This window comes from Crocodylus siamensis, chromosome 7 (assembly GCF_052110815.1).
Source record: "Crocodylus siamensis isolate JL-2025a chromosome 7, ASM5211081v1, whole genome shotgun sequence".
In the NCBI taxonomy this organism is placed as follows: domain Eukaryota; kingdom Metazoa; phylum Chordata; order Crocodylia; family Crocodylidae; genus Crocodylus; species Crocodylus siamensis.
This window is the reverse complement of record NC_143401.1, coordinates 2,185,127-2,211,994: the sequence shown is the minus strand read 5'-3', so window position 1 is coordinate 2,211,994 and position 26,868 is coordinate 2,185,127. Positions and strand designations below refer to the sequence as shown.

General features: G+C 64.0%; 1 protein-coding gene across 3 annotated transcripts; it reads left to right on the top strand.

Moving 5' to 3' along the window:
• The first annotated feature begins 528 nt into the window (after nucleotides 1-528).
• On the top strand, nucleotides 529-26,714 carry SESN2 (sestrin 2). 3 transcript variants are annotated; one of them, XM_090057545.1, is made up of 11 exons: nucleotides 529-632; nucleotides 1,228-1,763; nucleotides 18,960-19,025; nucleotides 20,331-20,528; nucleotides 20,701-20,883; nucleotides 21,143-21,355; nucleotides 22,553-22,703; nucleotides 23,001-23,116; nucleotides 23,524-23,714; nucleotides 23,834-23,978; nucleotides 24,232-26,714. In XM_090057545.1, the coding sequence occupies exons 2-11, from the start codon at nucleotides 1,440-1,442 to the stop codon at nucleotides 24,316-24,318; spliced, it is 1,674 nt and encodes a 557-aa protein (XP_089913671.1). In that variant the 5' UTR covers nucleotides 529-632; nucleotides 1,228-1,439; the 3' UTR covers nucleotides 24,319-26,714. The 3 variants fall into 3 exon arrangements, with proteins under 3 accessions (XP_089913671.1, XP_089913672.1, XP_089913674.1); XM_090057546.1 differs by lacking the exons at nucleotides 529-632; nucleotides 1,228-1,763 and adding an exon at nucleotides 12,816-13,006; XM_090057548.1 differs by lacking the exons at nucleotides 529-632; nucleotides 1,228-1,763 and adding an exon at nucleotides 13,344-17,312.
• The last annotated feature ends 154 nt before the right edge of the window (nucleotides 26,715-26,868 follow it).

The following is a 26,868-nucleotide window of genomic DNA, read 5'->3' as shown; positions in this document are numbered from 1 at the left end:
TTCTTAATCCTCAAGGCTTGTCACCAAACAGAGCTGAGGCAGTGAAAGCTTCATCCCGTATTTATTCCTTTCAGCTGCTTCCTATTGATTTGCAATAAAGGGGATAGGCTTTGGACATGTGAGCCGGTGGCACAATGACACCGTGATGAATGTTTCCTTGGCTTGGGTGCCCCGCACTGTGTGGCAGCCGTAGCAGCACTTGCCACGATCCTTTCCAGTCGCGGAAGCTGAACAGAATCGGGCCAGGTCAGTTTTTGACCGGGGACCTCCTAAATGCTGCACATGATGTCAGAGACTCAGGAGGAAGAAACTCTTCCCTGCGACTCAGGATGAAACCAGCCTTTCCAAGCGCAGTGTGAGCAGCACAACATGCTGCAAAAGCGATGCACCGAAGATACAAACCCGGGCCATTTAAAGTATGAGCTCCCTGTGAAAGCACGGGCTGCCAGGGCCTGTACCTCCACCGAGAGGTGGAGCTGTCTTTTCCGTTTGGGCAAGGCTGTCGTCTTGCTCGGATATTGCGTTGCTGTCTCCGATAGAGGCCGGCAGAGGAGGGGGCAGGAAGGAAGCAAGTCCTGCCTGGGAGTGCTGGGATCCTTGCTGGCCCCCGCTGAGCCCTGTGCCAGCTCTAGGCGAGTATTGCACCGTGCATGATGCTCACTCCTCTCTCAGGCTCCTTTTGCACGAAGCCGGCGTGTCTCTCGCTGCAGGGCTCTTTCTCCTGCCGGCAGGGCCTGTCCTGGCCCCTTGGCATGTTCTCAGTGCCCTGCCCCGAATGGCAGGCGCCAGACCTGGACCAGCTCTGTCTCCCCAAGGCCCTGCGCCCGGGTGACACCCCTGTCTTCTGCTCCCCTCTTTCCCCCTGTACTGATGGGGCTTTTGATTACAGCATCACTCTAGGGGCTCATAACTAATGAGAAACGGGGATCCTCCGAGATGGGGCATCTATGGGGCTCGGGGGAGATTACATGTGGACGGTGCAGCCCCCTCCTCGGCAGTCCTGCAGGCCGTGGGGCTGGCAGCACAGAGGACTGTCTCCCAAAATGTCCAACATGGCTCTGGGCTGCGTTTACCTATGCCGTGGTGCTGGTTGTGCTACCCGATGGCCGGGCAATCCAGTTGCATCAGCTAGGGCTGCTTTCTCAGTGTGATCACATTGCATCAGCTTGGGATGCTTTCTCAGCCTGTCCAGGCCTGGCCTGACTTGTCTGTCTGTTTGCTTTGCAGAGCTCCCAGCCAGCTGGCTGAGAGGCAGGAGCTCGCCTTGGGACTGAGCCGGGGCGGCCGGACCGTGGCGTGAATGGGCCTGCAGCTTTGGAAACTCCCTGTGAGGCAACCAGGAAACCTGCGCCGGGTGACTCGGGGGAAGGCAGTCTCCAAGCCTGGGCCCAGACGAGACCCCTGCGCCTTCCCCGTGGTTGCAGGGTCGTGCTGCAAGGATGCACCACGGGGAAGCTGCGGATGGTGGCACCCCTGTGCCCAATGCTCTGCCGGCGGGAGAGCAGGCAGCGGTGGCTCCCAGGGGCCTGGATCCCGGGAGATGGGTGGGGCTGTACAGTAGAGGCGAGAGGACCAGAGAAGAAACGATGGATGCGCTGGGGCGGGAGCTGCTGAACAGCATCCCCAGCACTGGCTTGTCCCAGGGGGAGACGGAGGAGTCCCGGGGCCTCCACCGGACATTGCTGCTGCTACTCCGGCTCTCCCAGAGCTGCCCCTTTGGAGAGACCCAAGAGAAGTGCTCCCAGCTGCTGCAGGCTCTCCAGGTAAGGTGGCCAGGCAGCTCTGGGTACCAGCTGAGTTGCAAGCACACGTCAGCAGCATGATTGCAGCTCTTACGAACGTCACCGCACACATACAGCCCCCAGTTCTACTCCTGGCATGGCCACTACCCCGCTGGGTGTCCTTAGGCAAGTCGCTTCCTCGGTTTCCCCTCCTATACATGGCCAGGCGTGTCTGTGCAGCAGAGCCTGTCTCTCCCCAGGGGTCTGCAGCTCGTGGCCCAGTGGAGCCCAGCCCCGGGTCGGGCGCCTGCGCTGATGTCAGCAGTCACAACAGCTGGCATGATGCAGCCGGATGGTTTTGTGCAGTCCTTTGTACCAGGAAAACACCTGGTGTCCCGCTGGAGCCGGGCATCCCTCCCTGGCTCACAGCTCCCATCCCCCAGGGCAGCCCCCACACCCTGAGATCGCAGCTTGCGCAGCCCTGGGACCAGCCCCAAAGGGGGGTGCAGCAGGGGCTCCCTTGGCTTGTGCTGGTTGCAGGGGAGCTGGGATCCTTTCTCCCCCTCCTTTTTCCATTGCACATGGTCTTTGCACCGCAGGAAGCTCAAGATGTGGTGTTGCTTTAGGCTTTGTCAGGGAAGGCGGCCCCTCCCCGCTCCCTCAGCATAGGCACTGGGCTCAGTCCAGCCCAGCGTCAGCACACGGCCAGGGCACAGGGGAGCGGGGAGGGCTGGCGTTGCCTGAGGACACGGGACCAAACTCCCTGCTCGGCTGAGACCTTGGCATGGGCCCGGTGGTGTAGGGCTGTCTCCTCCCGCACATCCGCTGACCTCTGCATGCCTCCACTTTTCTGCTTGGGAAGATGAAGGGCTGATTCACCTGAGGCTCCAGTTGGTCAGTCCTCTGGCCGGTGGCTGCCTAAAGGTCTGGGGGAGGTGGCGGAGAAATCTGCCCTGGTGTCGGATGCTCTTTGCCCTCCCTGGCTTTATACTGTATCCCCCCATGGGGACACTCCCTGCAGCGGGGAGCACAGAGCCTGCTGCCTCTCCCAGGGCGCTGGTGAGGTCGGAGCTGGGTCCGCGTGCTAGGTACGGGATGCCCTTTGGTCCCTGCATCACCAGGTTGCTCTGCGGAGCAGGTGCAGCGGCTGCTCCAGTGCTAGCTAGCAGCAAGGGGCAGGCAACAGGGGGAAAAAGGAAACCCTCTGATGCGTCAGTCCCTTCAAGCTGGCTCATAGGCACGATGCTCAGCAGACCGTCCCGGTCACAGCTCTCCATGACCTTGCTCAGAAACCTCCTCCCCCCGCTCCCCCCAGAGAGCAGCAGCATCCCTGCGGCTGAAGCCAGGTGAGACGCAAGAAGCAAGTGACTGGAGAAAGGAGCCCTCCAGGGTGCTTTCCCCTGCCCAGGGAGGAGTTGCTGTACGTTGCACGGCCAGCGTGAGCGTTTTGTGCCACATCCGCCGTGCTTGGGTTGTGACGGGCCTTGGGGTTTGTATCTGTCGAACTACATTGGTAAAAGACGGAGGCAGCTAAATACCAGCGTCACTTATCCCCATCCCAGACAGTACATGCTGTACTGGTTTAACTGGGGAGCTTGTAGTAGTTTTAAGTAATCATCCTATTACACACTTTAAAACTTTAATACCACGGGGGTTGCTTTGAAGCAAGCCCCTGACCTCTTCTGTAAGAGAAGCCAGAAAATGTAACTCCATTCCCTCTGTGGCTCAGCCACGTGGATTTGGCTGAAGTGCCTTCCAGAAAGGCCTCCAGTCTGGATGTCTTGAGCAGTACAGAACACACCACTTTTATTATAATAGTGAATCACTGCTGTTATCTAAACAAAACCCCCCCAATCCGTGCCGTTGTTTGCACTGTAACGTTGGCAGGCCGATCAGATGCCAGGGAGCTCAGACACGAGTTGTGGCAAGCTCTTTCTGGACAGAGGCACGGCTGGTTTTCAAGCTGACGGTGTGGCTTGAATATCTGCAGGGCATTTTGTTGGGAGAAGCAGTGTGATTTCAAGAGGAATCCGTTGCAGGTGGTTTTAAGATGGAGCCGGCTCCGTTTATCCAGCAGGAGCTGGACTGGAGAGCCCTCCAACGTCGCTCCGAGCCCCGTTGCCCGTGTTCCTCCTGGGGAAGGCCTCGCAGCCCACGCGGCTCTGTGCCGGCCAGGATTCGCTCTTCCACTGATCGTCAGTCCAGTGACTTGCCCCCGCGCGTTGGTAGCAGAGTCGCTAGGCCGTGCTGTAACCACTAGGCCATGCATCTTTCCTCACGCTGCCATCGGCTGGACTGCGAGGTCGCTGAGAGGGGTGGGGGGCGGGGGGTCTGGGCTGCTGGGTCGTGTCATGGGGCAGCTTGGAGGAGAGAGGGGCTTTGGGAGCCAAGGGAAAAAGTGCTTCCCCCCACCCCACAACAGCCCTGGAGGCCCCGGGGGCTGGGCGGAGATAATCAGAGGCCCGCGCTCGTTAGCCGGAGGAGAAGACAAGCAGCTCGGGGAACAGGCTGCAGCCTGCCCTGCTGCCACTGCCTCCGGGCTTTGTCCGGTCTCCACGTAGGCCCGAGACCCCCGCGCTCGGCCCAGGCGCTGATTACTGCAGCTGCTGAGCCCCAGCTGCCGCTCAGGCTGTTGCTCCCGGGCTGGTCACACTAGCCTGGTGAGGCATTTGTCCCCTGGCCTGTGACCCTGTGCGGGGGCGGATAAGTCCCAGAGAAGCCGCCCCAGCCTCCTGCTTTGGGCAGGGGTGGGGGGAGTTTGAGTGGCTGGCTCGGGGTGTAGGAGGTGCCGGGTGAGGTGCCCAGGGGGTCCTGGAGGGGCTCGGCAGACCTGAAGTGCCTCTGGATTCACACTGGTGCAAGCAGGTTGGGTCTCCCCAGCCTTGCGCCTCACAGGGACATTTACACTCGTGGAAGAATGAGTCGGCAATGGGATTTGGAAGTGTCTGAAGCCCCAGGCTGGGGTGGAGGATACGTGTTGGTAGCAGGGCCACAGAGGGTTCCTGAATGATTCAGATGGATTTGGACCTGAGCTGGCTAGTTTGACCTGGGACACGCACACAAAGATTCCTTAAAAAGAGTTTGCAAGTGTTTTGTTGCCGGGAACAAGCGCACTGATGGCACTTCGTATCTCCTGCCCGGGGCACAGATGACAACGGGGTGGGAATTTGGGCTTTGCCCAAGAGCCTTGTGTACTGGAGGATGGAGGGGATGCCGAGTTAGTCTTTGAGGTCCAGTCTCGTTCCCAGGGCTGGGGGTGAGCTCACAGGTACTGACGGGGACTGGTGCAAAGTGGGGAGCAGGAGCTGCTTCCAGAACTGAATGCTAAGCCCGTGGCGGAGCTCGCATCCATGGTCTGTGCTGCTGGTGCGTGATAAGACCAGCCAAGCTTTCCCCAGTGGCTGGGGGAATTTGTGTCTTTCCCCCCGAATCATGTGCAATAAAGAAGCGAGCAAGGTGAAACGGTGCTCCTGCATTCGGAGGCACGAGGGCAGGACAGGGCTCTTCTTGCACAGGAATCAGTCTAGCCACAACTGTGCGCACCCTGTGCTGTGTGTGGGGGCTCAATCTGCCCCAGAGCTAATGGAGGGGGGATCAGTCCCTTGGCCTCAAGCCCCAGGCTTTTTCTCTTCTCTTTGTTGTGCTCCATGCAAGCGCGAGCTGGGCCTCCGCCAACCACGTGCAGCCGTCTCTCTCCCTCTGCCTGTCCATTGGCTGCCGGGGAAGCAGGGCTCAGCGAAGGTGCAAAGACGTTTGCACTTAATTGGCAATTCTGGATTAGAGCCGGAGGAGGCTGTTGCCAGGCAAAACCCGAGCCTGTTTGTGCAACGACTTCTGCTCGCTGGACTTTGCCGTGTGGGGCTGGTGCGGCTGGAGCAGATTGTTATCGGCGCTGCTGTCTGGGACTCCCTTTTTTTTAATCGAGACGAGCATTTGTTATTCAAATCCACGGGGCTGGCGGTCAGTGGGGGATGCAGCGGGGTAGCGGAGAGCAGAATTTGGCGCTGGGCTGTCCCATTGATTTTTTCCAATGAAGCGGTGGCCCAAGTTTGTCTCTGGGGGAAGTGCAGCTGCTGTTTGGAAGCACTTCCAGAAATCCCTGTGCTAACCAAGGGATGAGTTGACTGTCATCACCCAGGGCTAAAGGTTCATGGTCAGTTGATCGCTAGTAGAAGGGTCCCTGCCTGTGGGGTTGGCACCGCTGTTGATCCCCAGGCATGATGTTCTGCCCATGGGGGGGCCAGGAATTGGGAAGCTCTTGCTGAATGGAGCTGGGGATGTGGAGGACGCTGTGGGATGTTGGCGGAGCGGAGAAAGACCCAACGCTGGAGAAGCAGGAGCAGCTGCCAGCTGGTGTGGAAGGGGCATCCCAGAGCCCTGTTGCGTGGGACCCCAGTGCGGGTCGGGGCTGAGGCGGAGCCCTGGGGAAGGGGACAGAGGGCTGCAGGACAGGACGGGGAGGCGCCAGCAGAGCCAGGCGCGTGGTAGTGTTTTGGTCGCAGTCCTTCTCAAGGTGTGCTGGGAACATCACGGTCCAGCCCGTTCAAATGCACGCAGCCCCGCCTCGAGCAGTTGTGACGTCCTTGCGTGTCGCTCATCTGGCATCCCGGGTCCTGCGCTCTGTAAGTCCAGGAGGAATAAACAAGCTCCGTTCAGGAGACTGCGGAGCAGAGAGACCCATCCAAATGCCAGATGTCCTGCCCTGGAAAACCTCCCCACATGGGTCACCTGGGAGCAGGGGCAAGTTCAGAAATGCGGTTAATATGGGCTTGGGGAAACACTGAGGCCCTGTCTGCTAAGGAGGCTTCAGAAGATTTGCTGCTAGGCTGAGACCAGAGACCTCACGTGGGCGAGGGGTGACACGCTCTGCCCGGCTAGGCTCAGTCTTGCCTCTTGTGTGCATTTGAACAGCGAAGCACCCTTCTCTCTGTGCCCTGGGGAGCAAATCTGAGCCGCGGTGGGATCTGCAGTGCCTTGCACCGACCCGCCTCACTATTGGGAATGGGAGTGGGACTCCTAGGGCGCTGTCCCCACTCTCTGGGGCTGTAGGCAAGTCCCTTAATGCTCTGCGGCTTCATTCCCCATCGGTATAAGGTGGACTAACCCTCCCAGGCATTCAGGAGGATGAGTGGGGTAAATGTTCTGCTCTCGTGCTTGGGAAGTTGAAGACAGGCTCAGCTCTGGCCAGAAGGAATTGATGCAAGAGAAAGGCAGCATAGGAAAGCACATTCATGGCTCCATCTTGCCCCAGTTAAAGAAGCCTTTGTGAGATTTGAGTCCCTCGGCTCTCGTGTAGATGAAGGATATGCAAATAATTTTGCAGTGGACCTGAGAGGGGAACCAGGGCTCAGCTCTGTGAGGGGTCAGCAGAAATCTGGACCTTAAACTGAAGCGTGTGGAAGATGAAGAAAAGCGTCTCGCTGACTCCCACCAGGTCTGGAGCAGGTTGCTGATGTGTTGAAGCCAGCAGAGCAGAAAGAGCATGGCTGGAGCTGGGATGGAGAGACCCAGCGCTGAAGGAGAAGCAGCCCATCCATGCGCATGTTGGGCACTGCACCCTCTCCATTGCTCCATGCCCTGCGGTGCCCCTTCTTGCCTGGCAGAAGGGAGGTGTGGAGGCCACTGTCCTGGTTTCCTGGCCCTCCAGTCAGGTGCAAACAGCAGCACGGGGCTCAGGATGTCTGCGTGCGGCTTGCTGCTTCTCTGCAAACTCACAAGGAGGTTTATGATCCAGGATCAGCCTTTCGAATCCGCAGGGAACAAATGTTCTTTAAACAGCGCTAATCTTTGGACCCCTTCGTCCCCGCTCTTTATCCCGCCGTTGTTTTCTCTCCTAAGCAGTTGTTTTGCACATTCCAACAGGAGGAGAAAAAAAACCTCCATGACAAATGTTGTTGACCCAGCTATTTTCCCTCTCCACCCAAACACCAGTCAGACTGTGGGATGGGAACCGGTCTCGTTTGCTGCTTGCACAAAACTGCTGGCCCTGGCTGGGGCTGAGCCGCATGCCCATACCCATGCCCACGGCAGCAGGAGCAGGCCTGTCCCGCGCGCGTGGGGTTTGGTGGGCCTTGTCCCGCGCGCGTGGGGTTTGGTGGGCCCTGTCCCACGCGTGCGGGGTTTGGTGGGCCTTGTCCCATGCGCGTGGGGTTTGGTGGGCCCTGTCCCGCGTGCGTGGGGTTTGGTGGGACCTGTCACGTGCGTGTGGGGTTTGGTGGGCCCTGTCCCGCGTGCGTGTGGGGTTTGGTGGCCCAGTCCCGCGCGCGTGGGGTTTGGTGGGTCCTGTCCCGTGCGTGGGGTTTGGTGGGCCCTGTCCTAGCTGCACGGTGTTTGGTGGGCCCTGTCCCGCGTGCGTGGGGTTTGGTGGGACCTGTCACGTGCGTGTGGGGTTTGGTGGGCCCTGTCCCACGCGTGCGGGGTTTGGTGACCCAGTCCCGCACACGTGGGGTTTGGTGGGCCCTGTCCCGTGCGTGGGGTTTGGTGGGCCCTGTCCTAGCTGCATGGTGTTTGGTGGGCCCTGTCCCGCGCGCGAGGGGTTTGGTGGGCCCTGTCCCGCATGTGGGGTTTGGTGGGCCCTGTCCCGCATGTGGGGTTTGGTGGGCCCTGTCCCGCATGTGGGGTTTGGTGGGCCCTGTCCCGCGCGCGAGGGGTTTGGTGGGCCCTGTCCCATGCGTGCGGGGTTTGGTGGGCCCTGTCCCGCATGTGGGGTTTGGTGGGCCCTGTCCCGCGCGTGGGGTTTGGTGGGCCCTGTCCCGCGCGCACGGGGTTCGGTGGGCCCTGTCCCGCGCGCGTGGGGTTCGGTGGGCCCTGTCCCACGTGCGTGTGGGGTTTGGTGGGCCCTGTCCCGCATGTGGGGTTTGGTGGGCCCTGTCCCGCGCGTGGGGTTTGGTGGGCCCTGTCCCGCGCGCACGGGGTTCGGTGGGCCCTGTCCCACGTGCGTGTGGGGTTTGGTGGGCCCTGTCCCGCATGTGGGGTTTGGTGGGCCCTGTCCCGTGCGTGGGGTTCGGTGGGCCCTGTCCCGCGCGCGTGGGGTTCGGTGGGCCCTGTCCCACGCGCGTGGGGTTCGGTGGGCCCTGTCCCACGTGCGTGTGGGGTTCGGTGGGCCCTGTCCCGCATGCGGGGTTCGGTGGGCCCTGTCCCGTGCAGGGGGTTCGGTGGGCCCTGTCCCACGCGCGTGGGGTTTGGTGGGCCCAGTCCCGCATGTGGGGTTTGGTGGGCCCTGTCCCGTGCGTGGGGTTTGGTGGGCCCTGTCCCGCATGCGGGGTTTGGTGGGCCCTGTCCCACGTGCGTGTGGGGTTTGGTGGGCCCTGTCCCATGCGTGGGGTTTGGTGGGCCCTGTCCCGTGCGCGTGGGGTTCGGTGGGCCCTGTCCCACGTGTGTGTGGGGTTTGGTGGGCCCTGTCCCGTGCGTGGGGTTTGGTGGGCCCTGTCCCGCGTGCGCGGGGTTCGGTGGGCCCTGTCCCACGTGTGTGTGGGGTTTGGTGGGCCCTGTCCCGTGCGTGGGGTTTGGTGGGCCCTGTCCCGCGTGCGCGGGGTTCGGTGGGCCCTGTCCCGCGCGCGGGGTTTGGTGGGCCCTGTCCCGTGCGCGTGGGGTTCGGCGGGCCCTGTCCCACGTGTGTGTGGGGTTTGGTGGGCCCTGTCCCGCATGCGGGGTTCTGTGGGCCCTGTCCCACGCGCGTGGGGTTCGGTGGGCCCTGTCCCGTGCGCGTGGGGTTCGGTGGGCCCTGTCCCGTGCAGGGGGTTCGGTGGGCCCTGTCCCACGCGCGTGGGGTTTGGTGGGCCCTGCCCCACGTGCGTGTGGGGTTCGGTGGGCCCTGCCCCACGTGCGTGTGGGGTTTGGTGGGCCCTGTCCCGCATGCGGGGTTTGGTGGGCCCTGTCCCGCATGCGGGGTTCGGTGGGCCCTGTCCCGTGCGCGTGGGGTTCGGTGGGCCCTGTCCCGTGCGTGGGGTTTGTTGGGCCCTGTCCCGCGCGAGGGGTTCGGTGGGCCCTGTCCCGCATGCGGGGTTCGGTGGGCCCTGTCCCGCGTGCGCGGGGTTCGGTGGGCCCTGTCCCACGTGTGTGTGGGGTTTGGTGGGCCCTGTCCCGTGCGTGGGGTTTGGTGGGCCCTGTCCCGCGTGCGCGGGGTTCGGTGGGCCCTGTCCCGCGCGCGGGGTTTGGTGGGCCCTGTCCCGTGCGCGTGGGGTTCGGTGGGCCCTGTCCCACGTGTGTGTGGGGTTTGGTGGGCCCTGTCCCGCATGCGGGGTTCTGTGGGCCCTGTCCCACGCGCGTGGGGTTCGGTGGGCCCTGTCCCGTGCGCGTGGGGTTCGGTGGGCCCTGTCCCGTGCAGGGGGTTCGGTGGGCCCTGTCCCACGCGCGTGGGGTTTGGTGGGCCCTGCCCCACGTGCGTGTGGGGTTCGGTGGGCCCTGCCCCACGTGCGTGTGGGGTTTGGTGGGCCCTGTCCCGCATGCGGGGTTTGGTGGGCCCTGTCCCGCATGCGGGGTTCGGTGGGCCCTGTCCCGTGCGCGTGGGGTTCGGTGGGCCCTGTCCCACGTGCGTGTGGGGTTTGGTGGGCCCTGTCCCGTGCGTGGGGTTTGTTGGGCCCTGTCCCGCGCGTGGGGTTCGGTGGGCCCTGTCCCGCATGCGGGGGTTCGGTGGGCCCTGTCCCGCGCGCGTGGGGTTCGGTGGGCCCTGTCCCGCGTGCGTGGGGTTCGGTGGGCCCTGTCCCACGTGCGTGTGGGGTTTGGTGGGCCCTGTCCCGCATGCGGGGTTCGGTGCGCCCTGTCCTGTGTGCGTGGGGTTCGGTGGGCCCTGTCCCACGTGTGTGTGGGGTTTGGTGGGCCCTGTCCCGCATGCGGGGTTCGGTGGGCCCTGTCCCGCGCGTGGGGTTCGGTGGGCGCTGTCCCGCGCGCGGGGTTCGGTGGGCCCTGTCCCGTACACGTGGGGTTTGGTGGGCCCTGTCCCGTGCAGAGGGTTCGGTGGGCCCTGCCCCACGTGCGCGTGGGGTTCGGTGGGCCCTGTCCCACGTGTGTGTGGGGTTTGGTGGGCCCTGTCCCGCATGCGGGGTTCGGTGGGCCCTGTCCCGTGCGCGTGGGGTTCGGTGGGCCCTGTCCCGTGCGCGTGGGGTTCGGTGGGCCCTGTCCCACGTGCGTGTGGGGTTTGGTGGGCCCTGTCCCGCATGTGGGGTTCGGTGGGCCCTGTCCCGCGCGCACGGGGTTCGCTGGGCCCTGTCCCGCGCGCACGGGGTTCGCTGGGCCCTGTCCCACGTGCGTGCGGGGTTCGGTGGGCCCTGTCCCACGTGCGTGTGGGGTTCGGTGGGCCCTGTCCCGCATGCGGGGTTCGGTGGGCCCTGTCCCGTGCAGGGGGTTCGGTGGGCCCTGTCCCACGCGCGTGGGGTTCGGTGGGCCCTGTCCCACGTGCGTGTGGGGTTCGGTGGGCCCTGTCCCGTGCGTGGGGTTTGGTGGCCCAGTCCCGCGCGCGGGGTTTGGTGGGCCCTGTCCCGCATGCGGGGTTCGGTGGGCCCTGTCCCGTGCAGGGGGTTCGGTGGGCCCTGTCCCGTGCGCGTGGGGTTCGGTGGGCCCTGTCCCGCGCGCGTGGGGTTCGGTGGGCCCTGTCCCACGCGCGTGGGGTTCGGTGGGCCCTGTCCCACGTGCGTGTGGGGTTTGGTGGGCCCTGTCCCGCATGTGGGGTTCGCTGGGCCCTGTCCCGCGCGCACGGGGTTCGCTGGGCCCTGTCCCGCGCGCGCGGGGTTCGGTGGGCCCTGTCCCACGTGCGTGTGGGGTTTGGTGGGCCCTGTCCCGCATGCGGGGTTCGGTGGGCCCTGTCCCGTGCAGGGGGTTCGGTGGGCCCTGTCCCACGTGCGTGTGGGGTTTGGTGGGCCCTGTCCCGCATGCGGGGTTCGGTGGGCCCTGTCCCGCATGCGGGGTTCGGTGGGCCCTGTCCCACGCGCGTGGGGTTCGGTGGGCCCTGTCCCACGTGCGTGTGGGGTTCGGTGGGCCCTGTCCCGTGCGTGGGGTTTGGTGGCCCAGTCCCGCGCGCGGGGTTTGGTGGGCCCTGTCCCGCATGTGGGGTTTGGTGGGCCCTGTCCCGCATGCGGGGTTCGGTGGGCCCTGCCTCACGTGCGTGTGGGGTTCGGTGGGCCCTGTCCCGCGCGTGGGGTTCGGTGGGCGCTGTCCCGCATGCGGGGTTCGGTGGGCCCTGTCCCGTGCACGTGGGGTTCGGTGGGCCCTGTCCCGTGCGTGGGGTTTGGTGGGCCCTGTCCCGCATGCGGGGTTCGGTGGGCCCTGTCCCGTGCAGGGGGTTCGGTGGGCCCTGTCCCGCATGCAGGGTTCGGTGGGCCCTGTCCCACGTGCGTGTGGGGTTTGGTGGGCCCTGTCCCGCGCGCGGGGTTCGGTGGGCCCTGTCCCACGTGCGTGTGGGGTTTGGTGGGCCCTGTCCCGTGCAGGGGGTTCGGTGGGCCCTGTCCCGCGCGCGGGGTTCGGTGGGCCCTGTCCCACGTGCGTGTGGGGTTCGGTGGGCCCTGTCCCGTGCGTGGGGTTTGGTGGGCCCTGTCCCGTGCAGGGGGTTTGGTGGGCCCTGTCCCGTGCAGGGGGTTCGGTGGGCCCTGTCCCGCATGCAGGGTTCGGTGGGCCCTGTCCCGCGCGCGGGGTTCGGTGGGCCCTGTCCCGCGCGCGGGGTTCGGTGGGCCCTGTCCCACGTGCGTGTGGGTTTCGGTGGGCCCTGTCCCGTGCAGGGGGTTCGGTGGGCCCTGTCCCGCGCGCACGGGGTTTGGTGGCTCCCGGTTTGGAATCGCAGGCCCGGAGGGCTGACGGGCGCTCCGGAGGTCGCATCTAGTCCAGCGCCTGCTCCAAGCGGGGCCAGCCGCCACCCTCCCCGCCCAGCCAGGGCTCCGTCCCCGAGGGCGGGGAGCGCCCCCTGTTCCGGTGCATCACTGCCCTTCCCGCTGGGCCGTTTTGCCCGGTGCCCACCCCACCCGAGACGGCGCGGCCTTCCGCCTGTTCCGGCCGGTTCGTTCAGCCGAGACCAGGCCGGCGCCTCAGCCCGCGGGCCGCCCCGCCGCCAGGGGGCGCCGCCCGACCTGCCCCGGGCCGGCTCCGGCGGGCAGCGGGGGCGTGTCCGGCCCGGGGGGAGGCCCGGCCCCGGCCCCGGCTGCGGGCGTTGCCATGGGGCGGGCGGCAAGCCCGGGCCCGTCCCGCCCGCCGGCTCCGCGCTATGAAAGAGCCGCCGTGGCCGGGCCGTGCGGAGCGCCCGCAGCGGCGGCATGCTGGTGGCGGGCTCGGGGGGCTACGCGCCCCCGCCGCGGGACGAGGTAGGCGCGGAGCGGGGGTGCGGTTCGGGGCAGGCGCGCGCATTCGGGCCCCTCCGCCCGGCTCCTGCTCGGCCTGCCGTGGGAGCTGCGGCCCGCGGCGGGGGGCAGAGGGAAACTGAGGCACGGAAAGGGGCGAACGGAGCGGGACCTGGCTGCGGCGGCGGGCCTTGGTCTGAAAGGCGCTGGTGGCGCGGGTCTCAGAGGGGCCGTAAGGAGCTCTCTCCGGCCGCTGGGGCTGGCGTCCGTGCGCCCGGGCCCGCCCCGCGTCGCGCCGCGCCGCAGGGGGCTCTCGGAGGTTGCCGCGCGTGAGCGGCAGGGGCGCCGGGGGGTTCTCCTCATCCCATTTTACAGCTGGGGGAGCTGAGGGCTCTTGATTACACCAAGGCTGTGGAGCTGGGCCTAGCCCTCGGGGTCCCGTGCTGAAAAGCACCGGGCCAGGCCCTCGGCGTCTGGCTCCCTGCCTTCCCTTCCCTTCCCTTCCCTTCCCCAGCAAATAGATTGAATTTCACAACTTGGATGAAAACCGCTGGCAAAATCTCCCCTGCCTCCCAGCTGCACGTCGTGGCTGCTCGCGTCTTGTGGCTGTCCCTATCCTGACCGCTCCCCAAAAAGCTACCCATGGTTTTTATGTACAAAACCCATGGGCATTCCCCCCCCCCCCCCATCATGCGTGGGGAGGTTGCTCTCACACTTGGGGCTCCCACATGGGACAGAACGTGCTAGAGCCGCCTTCACCCCCGAATCAAGGTGTCATTTGAAATAATTACTGAAAACGCTCTGGCCAGAGAACAGGTCGCTGCTCGAAACCACCGTGCAAGATTAGTCCCAGTATAACACTCTGCCCTCCTAGGCTGCTTCCCTTGAGAAGGGCGCTATGAATCTCAGGCAGCAATTAGGCCACTGGGATGCTCCAGGGTGGTGGGAATGGGGTAAGTAGGAAGTTGCGGCCGTGTCTGGGCTCCAACGCGGCAGCTGCTGGAGCACACAGTGACATTTGGTAACGGTTGGGATCGGTAGCGGAGGAGTGTTGTAAATAGGGGGAAGGACTCGGGGGCAAAACGCAGCGTGCGAGGGCTGGCAGCTGTCGAGGAGGAGGGAGAGGGGGCGGTAGCTGGTCTGGAAGCGGAGCGCGAGGATGCACGTGCCCTGGGTGCAGGCTGCGGCCCTGATTGCTCTCTCCGTAAGGCATCTCTTTGCCAGCGCCTGACTAAGCACTGGCCCGGGCACACTTGGCACCGGCGTCCCGTGCCCAGTCAGACCCTGGAGTCCTGTCGCGGGGAGCCAGCACAGGGGCTTTTGGTGCAGAACGGACAGTCCCACCCTCCGGCTGGGCAGGAGTGGCGGGAGGCTTTATACCACCTTGCTTTGTGGTCTCCGGCAAATCGGAGCGGTTTCTCCACACCTGCGTTTCCCCATCTGTGGAACGGGGAGCGTGGCAGACAGGCTGCGCGGCTCAATTAAGTTCATCGCCTGCGTTGAAACAGGCAGCTTCTCTGGGCTGAGACTAAAACCCAGCTCTAGCAGTCCCCTCCCAGGGTTACAAAGGTGGCACCTGGGGTGTGCCCTTTGGCTACTAAAGGATGTTGGGTCTTCAGGGGAATAAAGGGGCTCAGGGGGCACAGGCCATGATCTTCTTCCACGGGTGGAAGCTGGGATCGGGGCTCCTTTGGTGTAGAACAAGGGCAGGGCTGAGCTTAGTGCCCCAAGCTGTGAGGTTGAAGCGCTGCGTGCCATGGGAGTTGCGCCGGGTGCACCTCGGGGCAGAGGAAAGGGGGTGACAGCACTTGCAGTATACATTTGAAGGCATCTCGTTTCACCCCGTGCAAGCGCTCTCCTTGTGAAGAGCCATCTGGTCCCTCTGACTTGCCACCAACTCCCACGCTCCCTCAGCAAAGCCTGCGAGGCGCGTTGCGTCCCGGGGCGGCAGCTTGCGGCACCGGGCAGAGGGAGCTTTATAAGCAGCCGAGGACAGAGGGGCAGAGCCGCAAAGGGAGACACATCGGTCACGGGGAGCCTTGGGACTGCGGTGAGTGCTCGGGGCGGCTGGCGGGGAAGGAGCCCAGGGAGGAGGAGGTGGCAACTTGGGGACGTCTGCCTGGAGATGAAATGAAGCTGGTTTCTTAGGGAAGTCTCTTAAGGGACAAGGAGCATTGCTGGACCAGGGCACTTAATGGGGGGACTTGCCTTGCAGCGATGGGGTCCCTCGAGCAGACCTCGCTGTGTCCGTACCCTGGAGGATTTTGTTCTGAACAAGCAGCCTTCAGCAGAGGGGGCTGAGGGGGTCCCAGAGGGGCTCATGGGGCCCTATGCTTGCTGCGGAGGAGCCTGTATGGCTGCTACCACTGTCTTGCTCCTTTCTGGTGGTGTTTGGTTTTGATGCTTGTGTCCGGGAGCAGCGGGGACCCCCAGACAGGGCTTTGGTTGGTGTCTCTGGTCTGGGACATCTGAAGGAGAGTCAAGGAGGCGGGTCCCCAGCTCCCCGGGGAGGTCAGCTGGGTTTGGCTCCTTGCTCCTTTAGGGAATCCCAGGCCTCCCGAGTGGGTGTCTGTTAGCTCTGGTGTCAACACTGGCCACTGGAGCATGACATCTCTTCCACGCCGTGCCCAGGCTGGTCACGCTCCGTGCTTCCTTCCCCGGGGTGGGCGGCGTGCCAGCCAGGTGGTGCAACTTCCCGTGTCTCAGGGAAGCCCTGTCATTTCCCTGGCACGCACCCTGTGCGCTCCTCCTTGGGCCTGTGCCGACCGCAGCCATGTGTTGGAGCAGGGGGTAGCCCCGTCCTGCGGCTCTGAGAAGAACCTGGCTGAATAGCATCTTCCTGTGCATCCCCCGGACCCATTGGGAAGCCAATCCTAGGGTATAACCTGCAAAAGAGGAACAGATGTTGCATCTGTCTCTGGACCAGTTGTGCCTGTGTATGTCCTGGGATTGGCGTGGACACATTGCCCTTGTAATCAGGGGTTAGGGAGCAGCGATGCAATCCCGGGATAACCGTTCAGACGCGCTTGGTGCTGTCCAGGGATAAACTGTTCTTCCTTCTTATCCCATGAACCTTTTCAGTATTTATCCCAGGTCAACAGACAGGGATGTCTAAACCTTTGCACTCTGTTCTGGGATAAAATGGTTTGTCCTGGGATAAATGTGGCATCTCTAGTCCTAGAGCGGGTTGCATCGGAGCCAAGTCCACTGCCGAGCCAGGCCAGCTCCAGGCTCGCTGGGCACCAGCACTGTTCTGGTTGGGCCGTGCTGGCCACGGCTGCCGGTCATCTGCCGGTAAAGCAGCTGGAGAGAGGGGTCGGGTGGATGCCCCTCGTCTGCACTGTCCAGGAGGGCTGGCGGGGCAGGAAAGGGGTGTTGGACCTGTCAGGGGGTCTCCCCTCTTGTTGTTCACCTCACAAATACCGGCACTGCCCCACGGGGCTCTGCGGGGAGGGTTGCCTCCTCCCTGAGTGTCCTTCCTCCCCACTGCTGGGTAGGCATTGGAGTTAAGCATCACCCTCCCTTCCTGGAGCAGGGCCTTGTCTCTGATTCAAAGCAGCTCCACCACGAGCCCTTTGCCCCCTCGGCTCCCAGCTCCCCGCCTCTCGGGGGGGGATCCCAGGTCCCTAATGTCCTTCTGCAATTGCAGAAAAATAATCAGGGTAAAATAATCTCTCGACACCCTGCGTTAAGAAGCAAGACAAGGGCACGAGCCCGGGGCACCCTGACTTCCGTGGCCCTTCCTCCCCAGACCTTCACCCCGGCTCCAGCAGGATTAGGCCCTTGGCTTACAGGGCTGTGGCTTCACCCTGAACGCAAGTAACCCCGGCGGGCGGGCGGGCGGCAGAGAGGAAGCGCGTGTGATTGGAGTGTGCGAACCTCGGGTGACGGCAAGAAGCCAGCTTCAATTAGCTGTCCCGACATGGGCAGGTCTCAGGTCTCTCTCTCCTGCGCCTGTTCCTCCTCCGTTTCCTCCTGCCCCTCGCTGTGCATCGCGGGGGCTGAGTCAGCAGCTCCGGAGGGCTTTATCTTCCAGCTGAGCTGCTTGTGCAGCCAGGGCAAAGGTTTCCCCACAAACGGGCTGTGCATGGCCAGGGAAAGGCTCCAGCCTCTCCTGCAGTGTCATCCTGTGGGGGAAGCTCTCGAGCCCCCAAGGGTGGCCCTGAAGTCCTCGCTGGAATTAGGGGCCAGCTTCAGGGTGCCCCTTGTTGAATGGGCCGTGTTCGTGGAGGTCTGGACCTGAAGCCAAGCGCTGCAGAGAACCGCCCCGTGTGCCGCCTTGAGCCCAGCTTCTCTGGATTCATGCCCAGCTCCACGGGACACGACCACGGTGGGTTTCTCTTTGGGGGAGGCCAGAGACCCAGCTTGGGGCCTGCTGTCCCGGTGCCTTTGCACAGGGGAAGGTGTCTATCATGGGGAGAAGGGAGTGACCTGAATACCAGTGTAAGCACAGAGCCTCCGTGCTGGCTCCCAGCACTGCTCCTTCCCCCTTTGGGTCTTAGTCCCCCCCATGGCAAACTCCTCCTGGGGCAATAGGGATCGCTCCCTCTTTCCCTTCCCTCCAGGCTTTGCCTCTCAGGCCATGAGGTTGTCGGGGCAGGAGGTGTCTGCGCAGCACCTAGCACCGTGAGGAGCATCTGGGGGTGCAACTGCAGCACGAGCAGGGGAGGAAAATGCAAAACCTCACCTTCACCTGCGGGGAATTGGGCACCTTTAAATGCATGTTCTCTTCCCTCCAGCTTCCAAAGCTTGCCTTTCACCTCACACCCTCCCAACCAGAACCCAGGCACTGGCATGGCTCGTGCCCCTGGGTGCTTTGATGCCAGAAGGAGCTGCAGCTCTCTGGAGAAATGCAACGCCAGTTGGCTCAGCTGCCCCGCTCTGCTGGGGCGGGCGGCTTTGCTTTTTGCTCCTGCTGCCGGCTCCAAAACTGACCCTGGAAGGTCCAGCTGGGGAGAGCCCTGGCTTTCTCATTTCCCAGGTCGCCGGTTGCGTTGTAGCGGGTGCACGAAGGCGTCCCGCAGGACATGCACGGGGCTCTTTGCAGGCCTGCGTGACCCTGAGGCATGGAGGATGGACACTGTCCCTGCGCCCTTCTCCAAAAGCTCCCCCCTTGGCAGGCTCCTGTCCGCTCCCCCTCCCACATGCATCACTAATCTCGCATGATTCAGGAGCGGACACGGGGCGTCCTGTCCCCTTGGCCAGGGCACAGCTTGTCTTACAGCAGCTTGAATGAAAAACACCCCAGGCACCTGCTAGTGGGTGCCTGCGGGCTGGCGGGCGTCCCAGATGCCTGAGCGGGCCCGTGGTTGGCTTCTGTCCCCCGGAGCACTCCAGCTTTCCTCCGCGCCCAGTGCTGGACGGGACGGGGGGTCGAAGGCTTTAAGAAAGTAGTCCAGCTCTGGGCATCCCTGGTCCCTCGGTGTCGCTCAGCTAGCAGCTTCCTCCACCAGCGGCGGGTGCTTTGAGAGCAGAGCCGTGGGCTGAGCCGTGAGCGCACGCCCGTGCCTGTCGCTACAGCTCCAAGTCTGGGCTTGGATTGCTTGTTTTCGGAGGTGCTCGTTAACCACCCCCTCCCGGACGAGCGCGCCCAGCAGCGCGCGGCGTGGGCCGACCCTGCCCCTCTCGTGCGCTGGCTCACAGCCTGCCGGTCTTGCACCGTGAAATTTCCTGGGCTTTCTGCAATAATCGGGTGAGGAGGCCACGGCAGGGGCTCGTCCCTGGCAGCCAGCCTCTGCTGATGCAAGAGCATCCCCGGGGAGTGAAAGCTTGCCCGTGCAACGGCGCGGGGCTGTTTCATCAGGCGGCTACGGTGCCCTGGACCCGGGCCATCGCACAGGTCCCCCAGCTGCTTGAGTCGGCTCCCAGCCCTCCTGCCTCCCCGAGACTGCGCGGAGGTGGCAGGGTGGAGCCTCCGCCGGGTTTTGGGGCGGGCCGGGGCGGGCCGTGTCTCACCACCCTGTCTTGTCTTCCCCAGGGCAGAGGGATCAAGACTCCGCAGCAGCTGGGGAGTGGCCCGAGCTCCTTCCTCCCCGTGGAAGAGGTAGGAGATGGGTTGAAACCTGGGTCCTGTTTCCCCCCCATGGCTGTCTGTCCTCCCCCTGTGGCTCCATCCCTGGCAGCCCCCTCTCCAGACTGCAGCAGGGGGGCTGCGGTTGTGGCCCGTGCGTCCCTTCTCTGGATTGAGCAGGAGAAGGGGTCTTCCCCACCTCCCCATTTGCTTCCTGACACGATGTCCCTCGCCTCCAGCACAGGCGGGCAGTTCCCCTCGTGCCCCAGGCAGGGGGCCTTCGTGAGGGTCGGGGAGCAGAGCCCCTCACCTGCCTTCGGGTGTCTGTCAGAGCCCTCGGCTCCACCCGTGGCCCTTCCCTGACTTTGTGCCCTGGGGCGAGTCACTGCCCTGCCCTGTGCCTCAGTTTCCCCACCTTGCAGTTGGGGATCTCCCTCCAAGGCTGGCTAGCAGGAGAGCACGCTGCCCCCAGAAGGGGTGGGACGCTGTTGGCTGGGATATGGCTCGTGTCCTGGGCTGTATTACTCCCGAGCTGGCACAAACAAGGTGCTAATTCCAGCCCAGCCACAAATACCCCTGTTGTTGCATCACCTGCCCGGGGTGACTAAGGCTGTGTGCCCTGCCTGTTGCTCCGGCACTGACATATGAGAACTAGGCATGAGGAAGCCGCCCCAATAAACACGGCCTCTCCTTGCACCGTGCCTGGGCTGCTCAGGCCATCCTGTCTTCTCCCGGAGCTGCGGTTGTATCGTGGCTTAACCCCCGGCCAAGTGGAGGGCGTGCATGGTGGGATGAGGAGGGGAGGGGAGGAGCCGTGGGGCAGAAAGAGCTGAACAAACAGCTGGGTTGCATCAGCGGGCAAGGTGCCCGGCCCTGGCGGGGAGAGGGAGAGGGAGAGGACAGAACCCAGCTTGGGGGTGCTGCTGGCCGCCCCCCTCCAGGGCCAGGGCTTGCAGCTTGAAGCCGAGGGCAGCTCCACAGAGCGCTCGGTTGGTCTTGCCCCTGTGGAGGACTCGGGGCAGGGAGCAAAGGAGGGATCTGGGCATGGAAAGATCCGCCCGGCTTCGGTGGGCGCCGTCCATCTGTATTGCGGGAGTCCCAGCCCACTTGTGCCAGGTGCGGTAGCACTGCCGTGCCCTGGCTTTACCTCCAGCGGGCAGGGGGCTGCCCTGGTGCTGGGGGAAGAGGGCTGGAGGGCACGGCCAGGACCCAGCTGCAGCCCGGTGGGGCCAGGTCTGCAGCGTGCCCCCGGGCGGTCGCTGGAAAGCGAGTGCTGGGTGCGGAGGGTCCCCGCGGTGTCCCAGCTCCCTCACGGCCCCTCTGTCCCATGCGCCGCAGATCTTGCAGGAGGGGGCAGAGAGCGCCCAGCGGCGGATCTTCATCGAGGCTTTCGTGTCCACGGGCAGGGTGGACAACATCACCATGGTGATGGGGCTGCACCCCGAGTACCTCTCCAGCTTCTGGAGGACCCAGTACCTGCTGCTGCGCATGGACGGGCCCCTGCCCCACCACAAGCGCCACTACATCGCCATCATGGTACGTGCGTCCCGCCGGGGCCTGGACGCGAGGGTCTCTTCCAAGCTAGAGCCCCGTCTCGGGGGGTACTGGGGAGGTCTGTCCATGCAACGCGGGTTGTGGGTGGGCAGGGACCCGCCGGGGCGACGTGTCCGTCTGTGCTCAGCCATCAGTGTGCCTTGCCCCTTCTCAGGCGGCGGCCAGGCACCAGTGCTCCTACCTGGTGGGCTTGCACATGGGCGAGTTCCTGCAAGCCGGGGGGGACCCGGAGTGGCTCCAGGGCCTGCACTGTGCCCCCCAGAAGCTGAGGAACCTCAACGAGATCAACAAGATCCTGGCGCACCGGCCCTGGCTCATCACGAAGGAGCACATCGAGGTGAGCTCCCAGATCCGTCCCAGCCTCGCAGCTCGTCTCCGTGCTTCCCCTCTGCTGGGTCGCTTTGCTGACCCTCGGGCAAGGCCTGGCCACGGAGAGGTTAAGAAAGCACTTAGCTGTTAACCTTGAACCCTCTGAGTTTGTTTGTGGGGAGCTGGGCTGGGTGGAGGGGGCTGCCTCGAGACACCCTGGGTGGGGGGCATCCCTGCCCCAGCCCCTTCTCCATCCGGGCTGAGCGTGGCGGTGGGTGTGTTTTCAGGCCCTCCTGAAGACAGGAGAGAACAGCTGGTCGCTGGCCGAGCTCATCCAGGCCCTGGTGCTCCTCACTCATTACCACTCGCTCGCCTCCTTCGTCTTTGGCTGTGGCATCAACCCAGAGATCGACCACGAGGGGGGACATGCTTTCCAGCCGCCCTCCCCGCGCAGCTGTGACAGCAGCCCTGCCTCCGAGGAGGGGGTCAGTGGCTCCGGGGTAAGATGGGGAGCCCCCGGTCCCCTCCCCTCCTCCTGCAGAGCTTGCTTTTGGGGGGCTGGTGATGTATGCACCAAGCGGTTGGGCTGGGCTGGCCAGATGCTGGTTCATCCCTGGATGTGTCGGGCTTAAATACAGGAAAGTCAGGCTGGAAGGGACCCACCAGGTCGCCCAGTCCAGCCCCCTGCTCAAGGCAGGATCAGCCTTGACCCCGTACAGATCTATCCAACCTCCAAGGATGGAGACTCCCCACCTCCATCCTCTCTGCCATCGTCCTTCAGGGATTTGAAGGCTGTGATCAGATTCCCCCTCAGTTTTGTCTTCTCCAGACAAAATGACCGGAGCCGTTTCAGCCTTTCCTCGTGACCCTTGCCCCCGAGCCACCAGTTGTTTTGTCACTGTGCATTGGGCTCTTTCCAAACTGCCCGAAGGCCCCAAATGACACGGCGAGTCTAACTAGATTGTTTAATCTCTGATCAGCCCGGCTGGGAGGAGGGGCTAGAGCAGGTCCATCTCTCCTGCTGTTGTCACACGCTGAATCACTAGAAACCCATCCAGTTCCAGTGACTCCTCTGCAGCAAAACCAGTTGTCACGCAGCTGCTTGTCTCGCTGCTTCGGCAGGTGTGCCCGCTAGTTGCCCCTGCATTGCTGAAGCTCTCCGCTTGTTATATTTTTGGCAGCCCAATGCAGCCTGATGCTACCCTTCAAGAAGGGAAGGAGATGGGGGGCATGGTTAGATGCTCCTCATTAGATGGAGAAGGGAGGGATGCCTGCTAGCAGTGCCCGAGTCTTGCTGAAGCCTTAGCCAGGTGCCAAGCCCGCGGCCTCCAGACCATCCGACACCATAAAGAAGCCACAACCCCAGGAGGGAGAATTTGACCCTCTTGCTCCCAGCCTGCAGCATAGGGACCCTGGAGGGCTTTTGTACCACAGCTCAGCCGCTCATATCCAGACTGGACATTAGAGCACCCCTGGCACGGGCGGCTGCCCTAGGCCCAGGGCCAGGCAAAGTCCAGCCCCTTGGGCAGAGCCTAGTGCCCCAGATGGGTGGCATTGGCCTTCCAGGGGCATGCAGAGGAAGCTGCCGTGAGCACCCCTTTGCCAGAGGTGCCCGGCACGTCTCTGCACGCCTGTGCCCAGGGTGTCGGGGCCCATGGGGTGCTGACCCCACGTGCCCATTCTCTCGCTGTGCCCAGGGCAGAGACGCCATGCAGGAGGTGGAGGTGCTGATGGAGAGGATGAAGCTCCTGCAGGAGTGCCAGCTGGAGGAGGATGGGGTCACCCAGGAGGAGATGGAGACCCGCTTTGAGCTGGAGAAGACGGAGAGCCTGCTTGTCACCCCCTCGGGTGAGGGGGAGCTGCACCCGCAGGAGCCTGCCCTGCCCTGCCCTGCTCTCCACGGGGCTGGGGGCTGCATTGCAGCAGCCCCTGCCTTGTGCCGACTCGACTTGGGAGGGGGCCTGGGGCTCCCGCTGGTCCCCTGCAATAACAGGCGAGAAGTGTGGCCTGAGCTCATTGCAGTTTGCTGTCCTGGGGATGGGCCTCGGCCACGACCGGCTGGACCAGGGAGGTGAGGGGGGTGGTCTGGGCTTTAAGCAGCTCTTTGCAGCCACAGCTCATGCCCCCTTGTCCCGTCTCTGGTAGACATCGCTGAGCACTCCCTGCCCCACAATGTCCTGTGCTTCGTGGAGGATCCCAGCTTCGGCTACAAGGACTTCACGCGGCGAGGAGAACAGGCTCCCCCAACTTTCCGAGCGCAGGTATGTCCTGGGCCCGCCCTGCTCCCAGCACCTCCTCCCGCCGGCCACGTTGGCATTGAGGGCACTGGTGTGGCTCGAGAGGTCTCGGCCAGGCTGGGACCCTGGTTTGCTGCCCCTGAGGTGGGGACTGGGCTGTGCTGGTTGTCACTGGGGTAGAAACCATCCGTGGGGTCTAGTGAACAGTTGGGGCAGCTTGTGCTGTAGCCCGGAGCCCGGCTTTTGCTTTGGACCTGGCCCCTGTTAACAACCCCCGTTGAGCATTCCCTGCCAGCACCTTGCATTCCCCGCCCCGGCGCTTGTCCGGAGCCCACCTGGGCTCTGTCCATAGAAAGCCCCTTTCAGGGGGGTCCCGAGTCAGGCCCCAAGTTCCCCCCTGGAGCCTCTGAGCCAACGTCCCTCTGGTGCAGGATTACACGTGGGAAGACCACGGCTACTCGCTGATCAACCGCCTGTACCCGGACGTGGGGCAGCTGCTGGATGAGAAGTTCCAGGTGGTCTACAACCTGACCTACCACACCATGGCCATGCACCGTGGCGTGGACACCTCCACGCTCCGCCGTGCCATCTGGAACTATGTGCACTGTGTCTTCGGCATCCGGTAGGTGACGGGGACTGGTGCCCTAGAGGCGGCCTCCCTGCTTCCCCCCTTGCTTTCACCGGGGCTCTACAAGCACCTGGCTAAAAGGGTCCCCCACCTTCTGCCTCCCCCCCCCACAGGTATGACGACTACAACTACGGGGAAGTGAACCAACTCCTGGAGCGCAGCCTGAAGGTCTACATCAAGACAGTGGCCTGCTACCCCGAGAAGACCACGCGGCGCATGTACGCCCACTTCTGGCGCCACTTCAAGCACTCTGAGAAGGTGCCGTGGCTTCCCCACCCCTCCGCTGTCCCCCGCCAGAGCAGATCGGGGTGTTGGAGGGTCTTGGAGGGGCAACCGCTGAACAAAGACCAAGCGATCCTCGATGTGGGTTGGGTCTGGGGAGAGCTGTCTCCGGTGCCCATCTCTGTGTGGAGCCGTGAGGGTGCTCTCTCCCCCCACCCCAATACAGGGCTGTGGGGAAGCAGAGGAGGGCACCGCACTGCAGCCCTGACCCCGCGCTCCTCCCTTCCAGGTGCATGTGAACCTGCTGCTGCTGGAAGCCCGGATGCAGGCGGCCTTGCTGTACGCGCTGCGAGCCATCACCCGCTACATGACCTGACGGGGCTGTGCCCCCCTGCCCCACCCCAGCCCAGCCGCGGGGGCAGGGGAGTAGGGGGGCAGGAGGACACCTGCTTGGAAAGACTCAATCTCTGTGTCCTGTCAGCAAGGACGTGGGGTCTGCTGCCCATGGGGCCCAGAGCAACAAATTGTTCAGGCCCCACAGTGTGAAGAACCACCTCGGCCGTGCCCAGTGTTCCCGGTTGATGCTGTCCCCGCCCCCGTGGCCGCGGCGCTGGCGAGGGCAGGGGGCTCTTGCTGCAGCCTGGGGCCGGGGAGAGGACCCCGACGTCCACGTGCCTTTTCTCCCAAAACCGAAGTGAATTCCAGCAGCGGCACGGCCACCTCCTGCTGCTGCCTCCCTGAGCCTGGGGCCCAGCGCCGCAGATCCCTGGCCTCTGCGGACCTCCCCTCGTACCAAAGAGATCTCCCAGGATCCGTCCAGCGGCTGTGAATGTGAATGGATTCTTCCCCCCAGCCCTGCTCCTCCGTGGCTCCATATCGCTGAAAGACTTGGACCGCTCAGACTCGAGGCATCTCAGCCCCAGGCGGTGGTGGGTTGGGGCAGGATCAGGATCGGGTCCCGGCCGATACTACGTGATGGGGCTTCTCCTGCACTGGGCACCTCCGGCTCTTGCACTCCACGTCCCCGATGCCCGCAGGAAGGATGCTGGGGAGAACTGGGCGAGCAGCCCAGTGCCGCGCCAAGGTGGCCATGTCGGCACGACCGTTACGGGCAGGAGCAGCACAGACACCGCACGGGACAGGGGGACAGATCTCTTCCCCAACCCCTTCTGCACTGAGGGTGTGAGGAGACGGTCCCATCTCTGCCGCCACGCCGCACGTCCGTCCTGTTCGACGCTCAGCCCTCCGGACACCGGGGTCTGCCCTGCGGGGGCAGCCCCTCTCCTCTGCTCTTCCCACCTGGGTGGAAGCGGCGGCAGGAGGGAGGGCTGGATGGGAGCCTTGGCCCCGGTGCGAACTGATTTAAAGCGTCTCCAGGTGTTTGGGGCAGTCAGGCTGGTAACTGGGTCCTCTGCGGTCAGCAAGCCCTGGCAGTCCTCGGCAGGACGTGCGAGCCCCTGATTCATGTGAACGGGCCCTGGAGGGCACCCGGGGGCTTTGGCCAGGGGTGTTGTCACCTCTCACCCTTTGGTCCGCAGCACGTTTCCCTCTGGCCTCACAGCCCCGGCGCCTCCTCCAGGCCAGATCAGCTGCCTCGCAGGGTGAGGGGAGAGCTGGGGCTAAGCCAGCACTGGCAGCCCAGCCCGAGGGAACGGCTCTAATCTGTGAAGAAAACCTAGAGGCCTTTTTTAAATGATTATTTAAGTTGATTTTTCCCCTCTTGCAGCCTGGCCCCCCAGCCCCAAGCTTTGCCTCTGAGCCGCCCCTTGCACTGCGATCCTAAAGGGTTCATGCCTTGCGTTCCCAGGGACCTGGCGGCATGTGCAGCTTCCCGTCGGTCACCAGGACACCCCTTGTTTTGGGTCTGCCTTGCATGGAGACCCCTGTCTGCTCTGGGGGGGACTCGTACCCTGGCTCTGCTTACTCCTTGGGCAGGCAGGCACCATCCCTTTTGCCCTTGGGGGACGTCACTCCCAGTACCCCTCAGCCTTGCAGCCCTGCCGCAGACCCCAGCCTGGGATTCTGCTTTTGGGACTGACCCGGCAGAGTGCGGGGGTCAGTCGCAGTCTGTCTTCTTCTTCTTTTTTTTTTTTTTTTAAAGGCTCTGAATGTGGGTATTAGCTGGAGCAGCCTCCTTGCACAGGGGCCCGAAGACACCCGGAGAGGGGCCGGGACGACGTCTGCTTGGCCCAGGGGAAGCAGAGCCTGGAGCTTGCTCCCGCGGGTAGAAACAGCAAGCGACATCGGGTGTGGTGTGTATGTGATGCCCGTGCGTTGCCTGCTCAGCCCCGTGTGTGTCTGTAGCGCTGGCTCCTTGTCCTCCCTGCACACTACAGTATTGCACGCCTGCCCTGGCAGGGTTTGCACAGCGCTCCCCGGCCAGCTCCATTTCCTGCCAGCGAGCTCCTTTCCCGGGCGGCTTGTCCGCAGCTCGCCAGTCGCGTGCTCTGCTGGGGGCCGGGGGCCGCCTGTGGGGTTACGATGGCCGAGGGGGGACACGCAGACTGTAGCTTTATCCTGACGTGCCACAGCATTTCACATAGGTGCCGGTCGCTGTGAAATGCCCTTGCCCCCCCCCCCGGCCTTCTTGGGCCCGACAGCTCCACCCGCCCGGCGTGGAAGCACGAATGTTGCCCCATATTGCTGACCTGTAGCTCCGTGTAAGTTATTATTTGGGGTGGTGTTTAGTCCTGCCTGGGTGGGCATCTGCCCCCAGGACTTTGCTACCGACCTCAGCAGGTCAATAAAAGTCTGTTTTTTCTTTTTCCCAAATGCCTCTGTCTGATTGCTTCCCTGGGCTCACGCAGGGCCTGGCGATGGATGTGGGAATCCCCCCTGCACCCTGCTCAGGGCTGCCGTGGGTCTTCAGCGCCAGGCTGCTGTGGCTAGCTTTGTCCCTGGAAAGTCTGGCTGCTTGTGGGCATGA

Coding starts and splice junctions, on each gene's coding strand:
- SESN2 (XM_090057545.1), top strand. CDS start 1,440: ATGCACCACGGGGAAGCTGCGGATGGTGGCACCCCTGTGCCCAATGCT. Junction 21,356..22,552: donor AGGGGGTCAGTGGCTCCGGG/GTAAGATGGGGA, acceptor CGCTGTGCCCAG/GGCAGAGACGCCATGCAGGA. Junction 23,979..24,231: donor ACTTCAAGCACTCTGAGAAG/GTGCCGTGGCTT, acceptor CCTCCCTTCCAG/GTGCATGTGAACCTGCTGCT.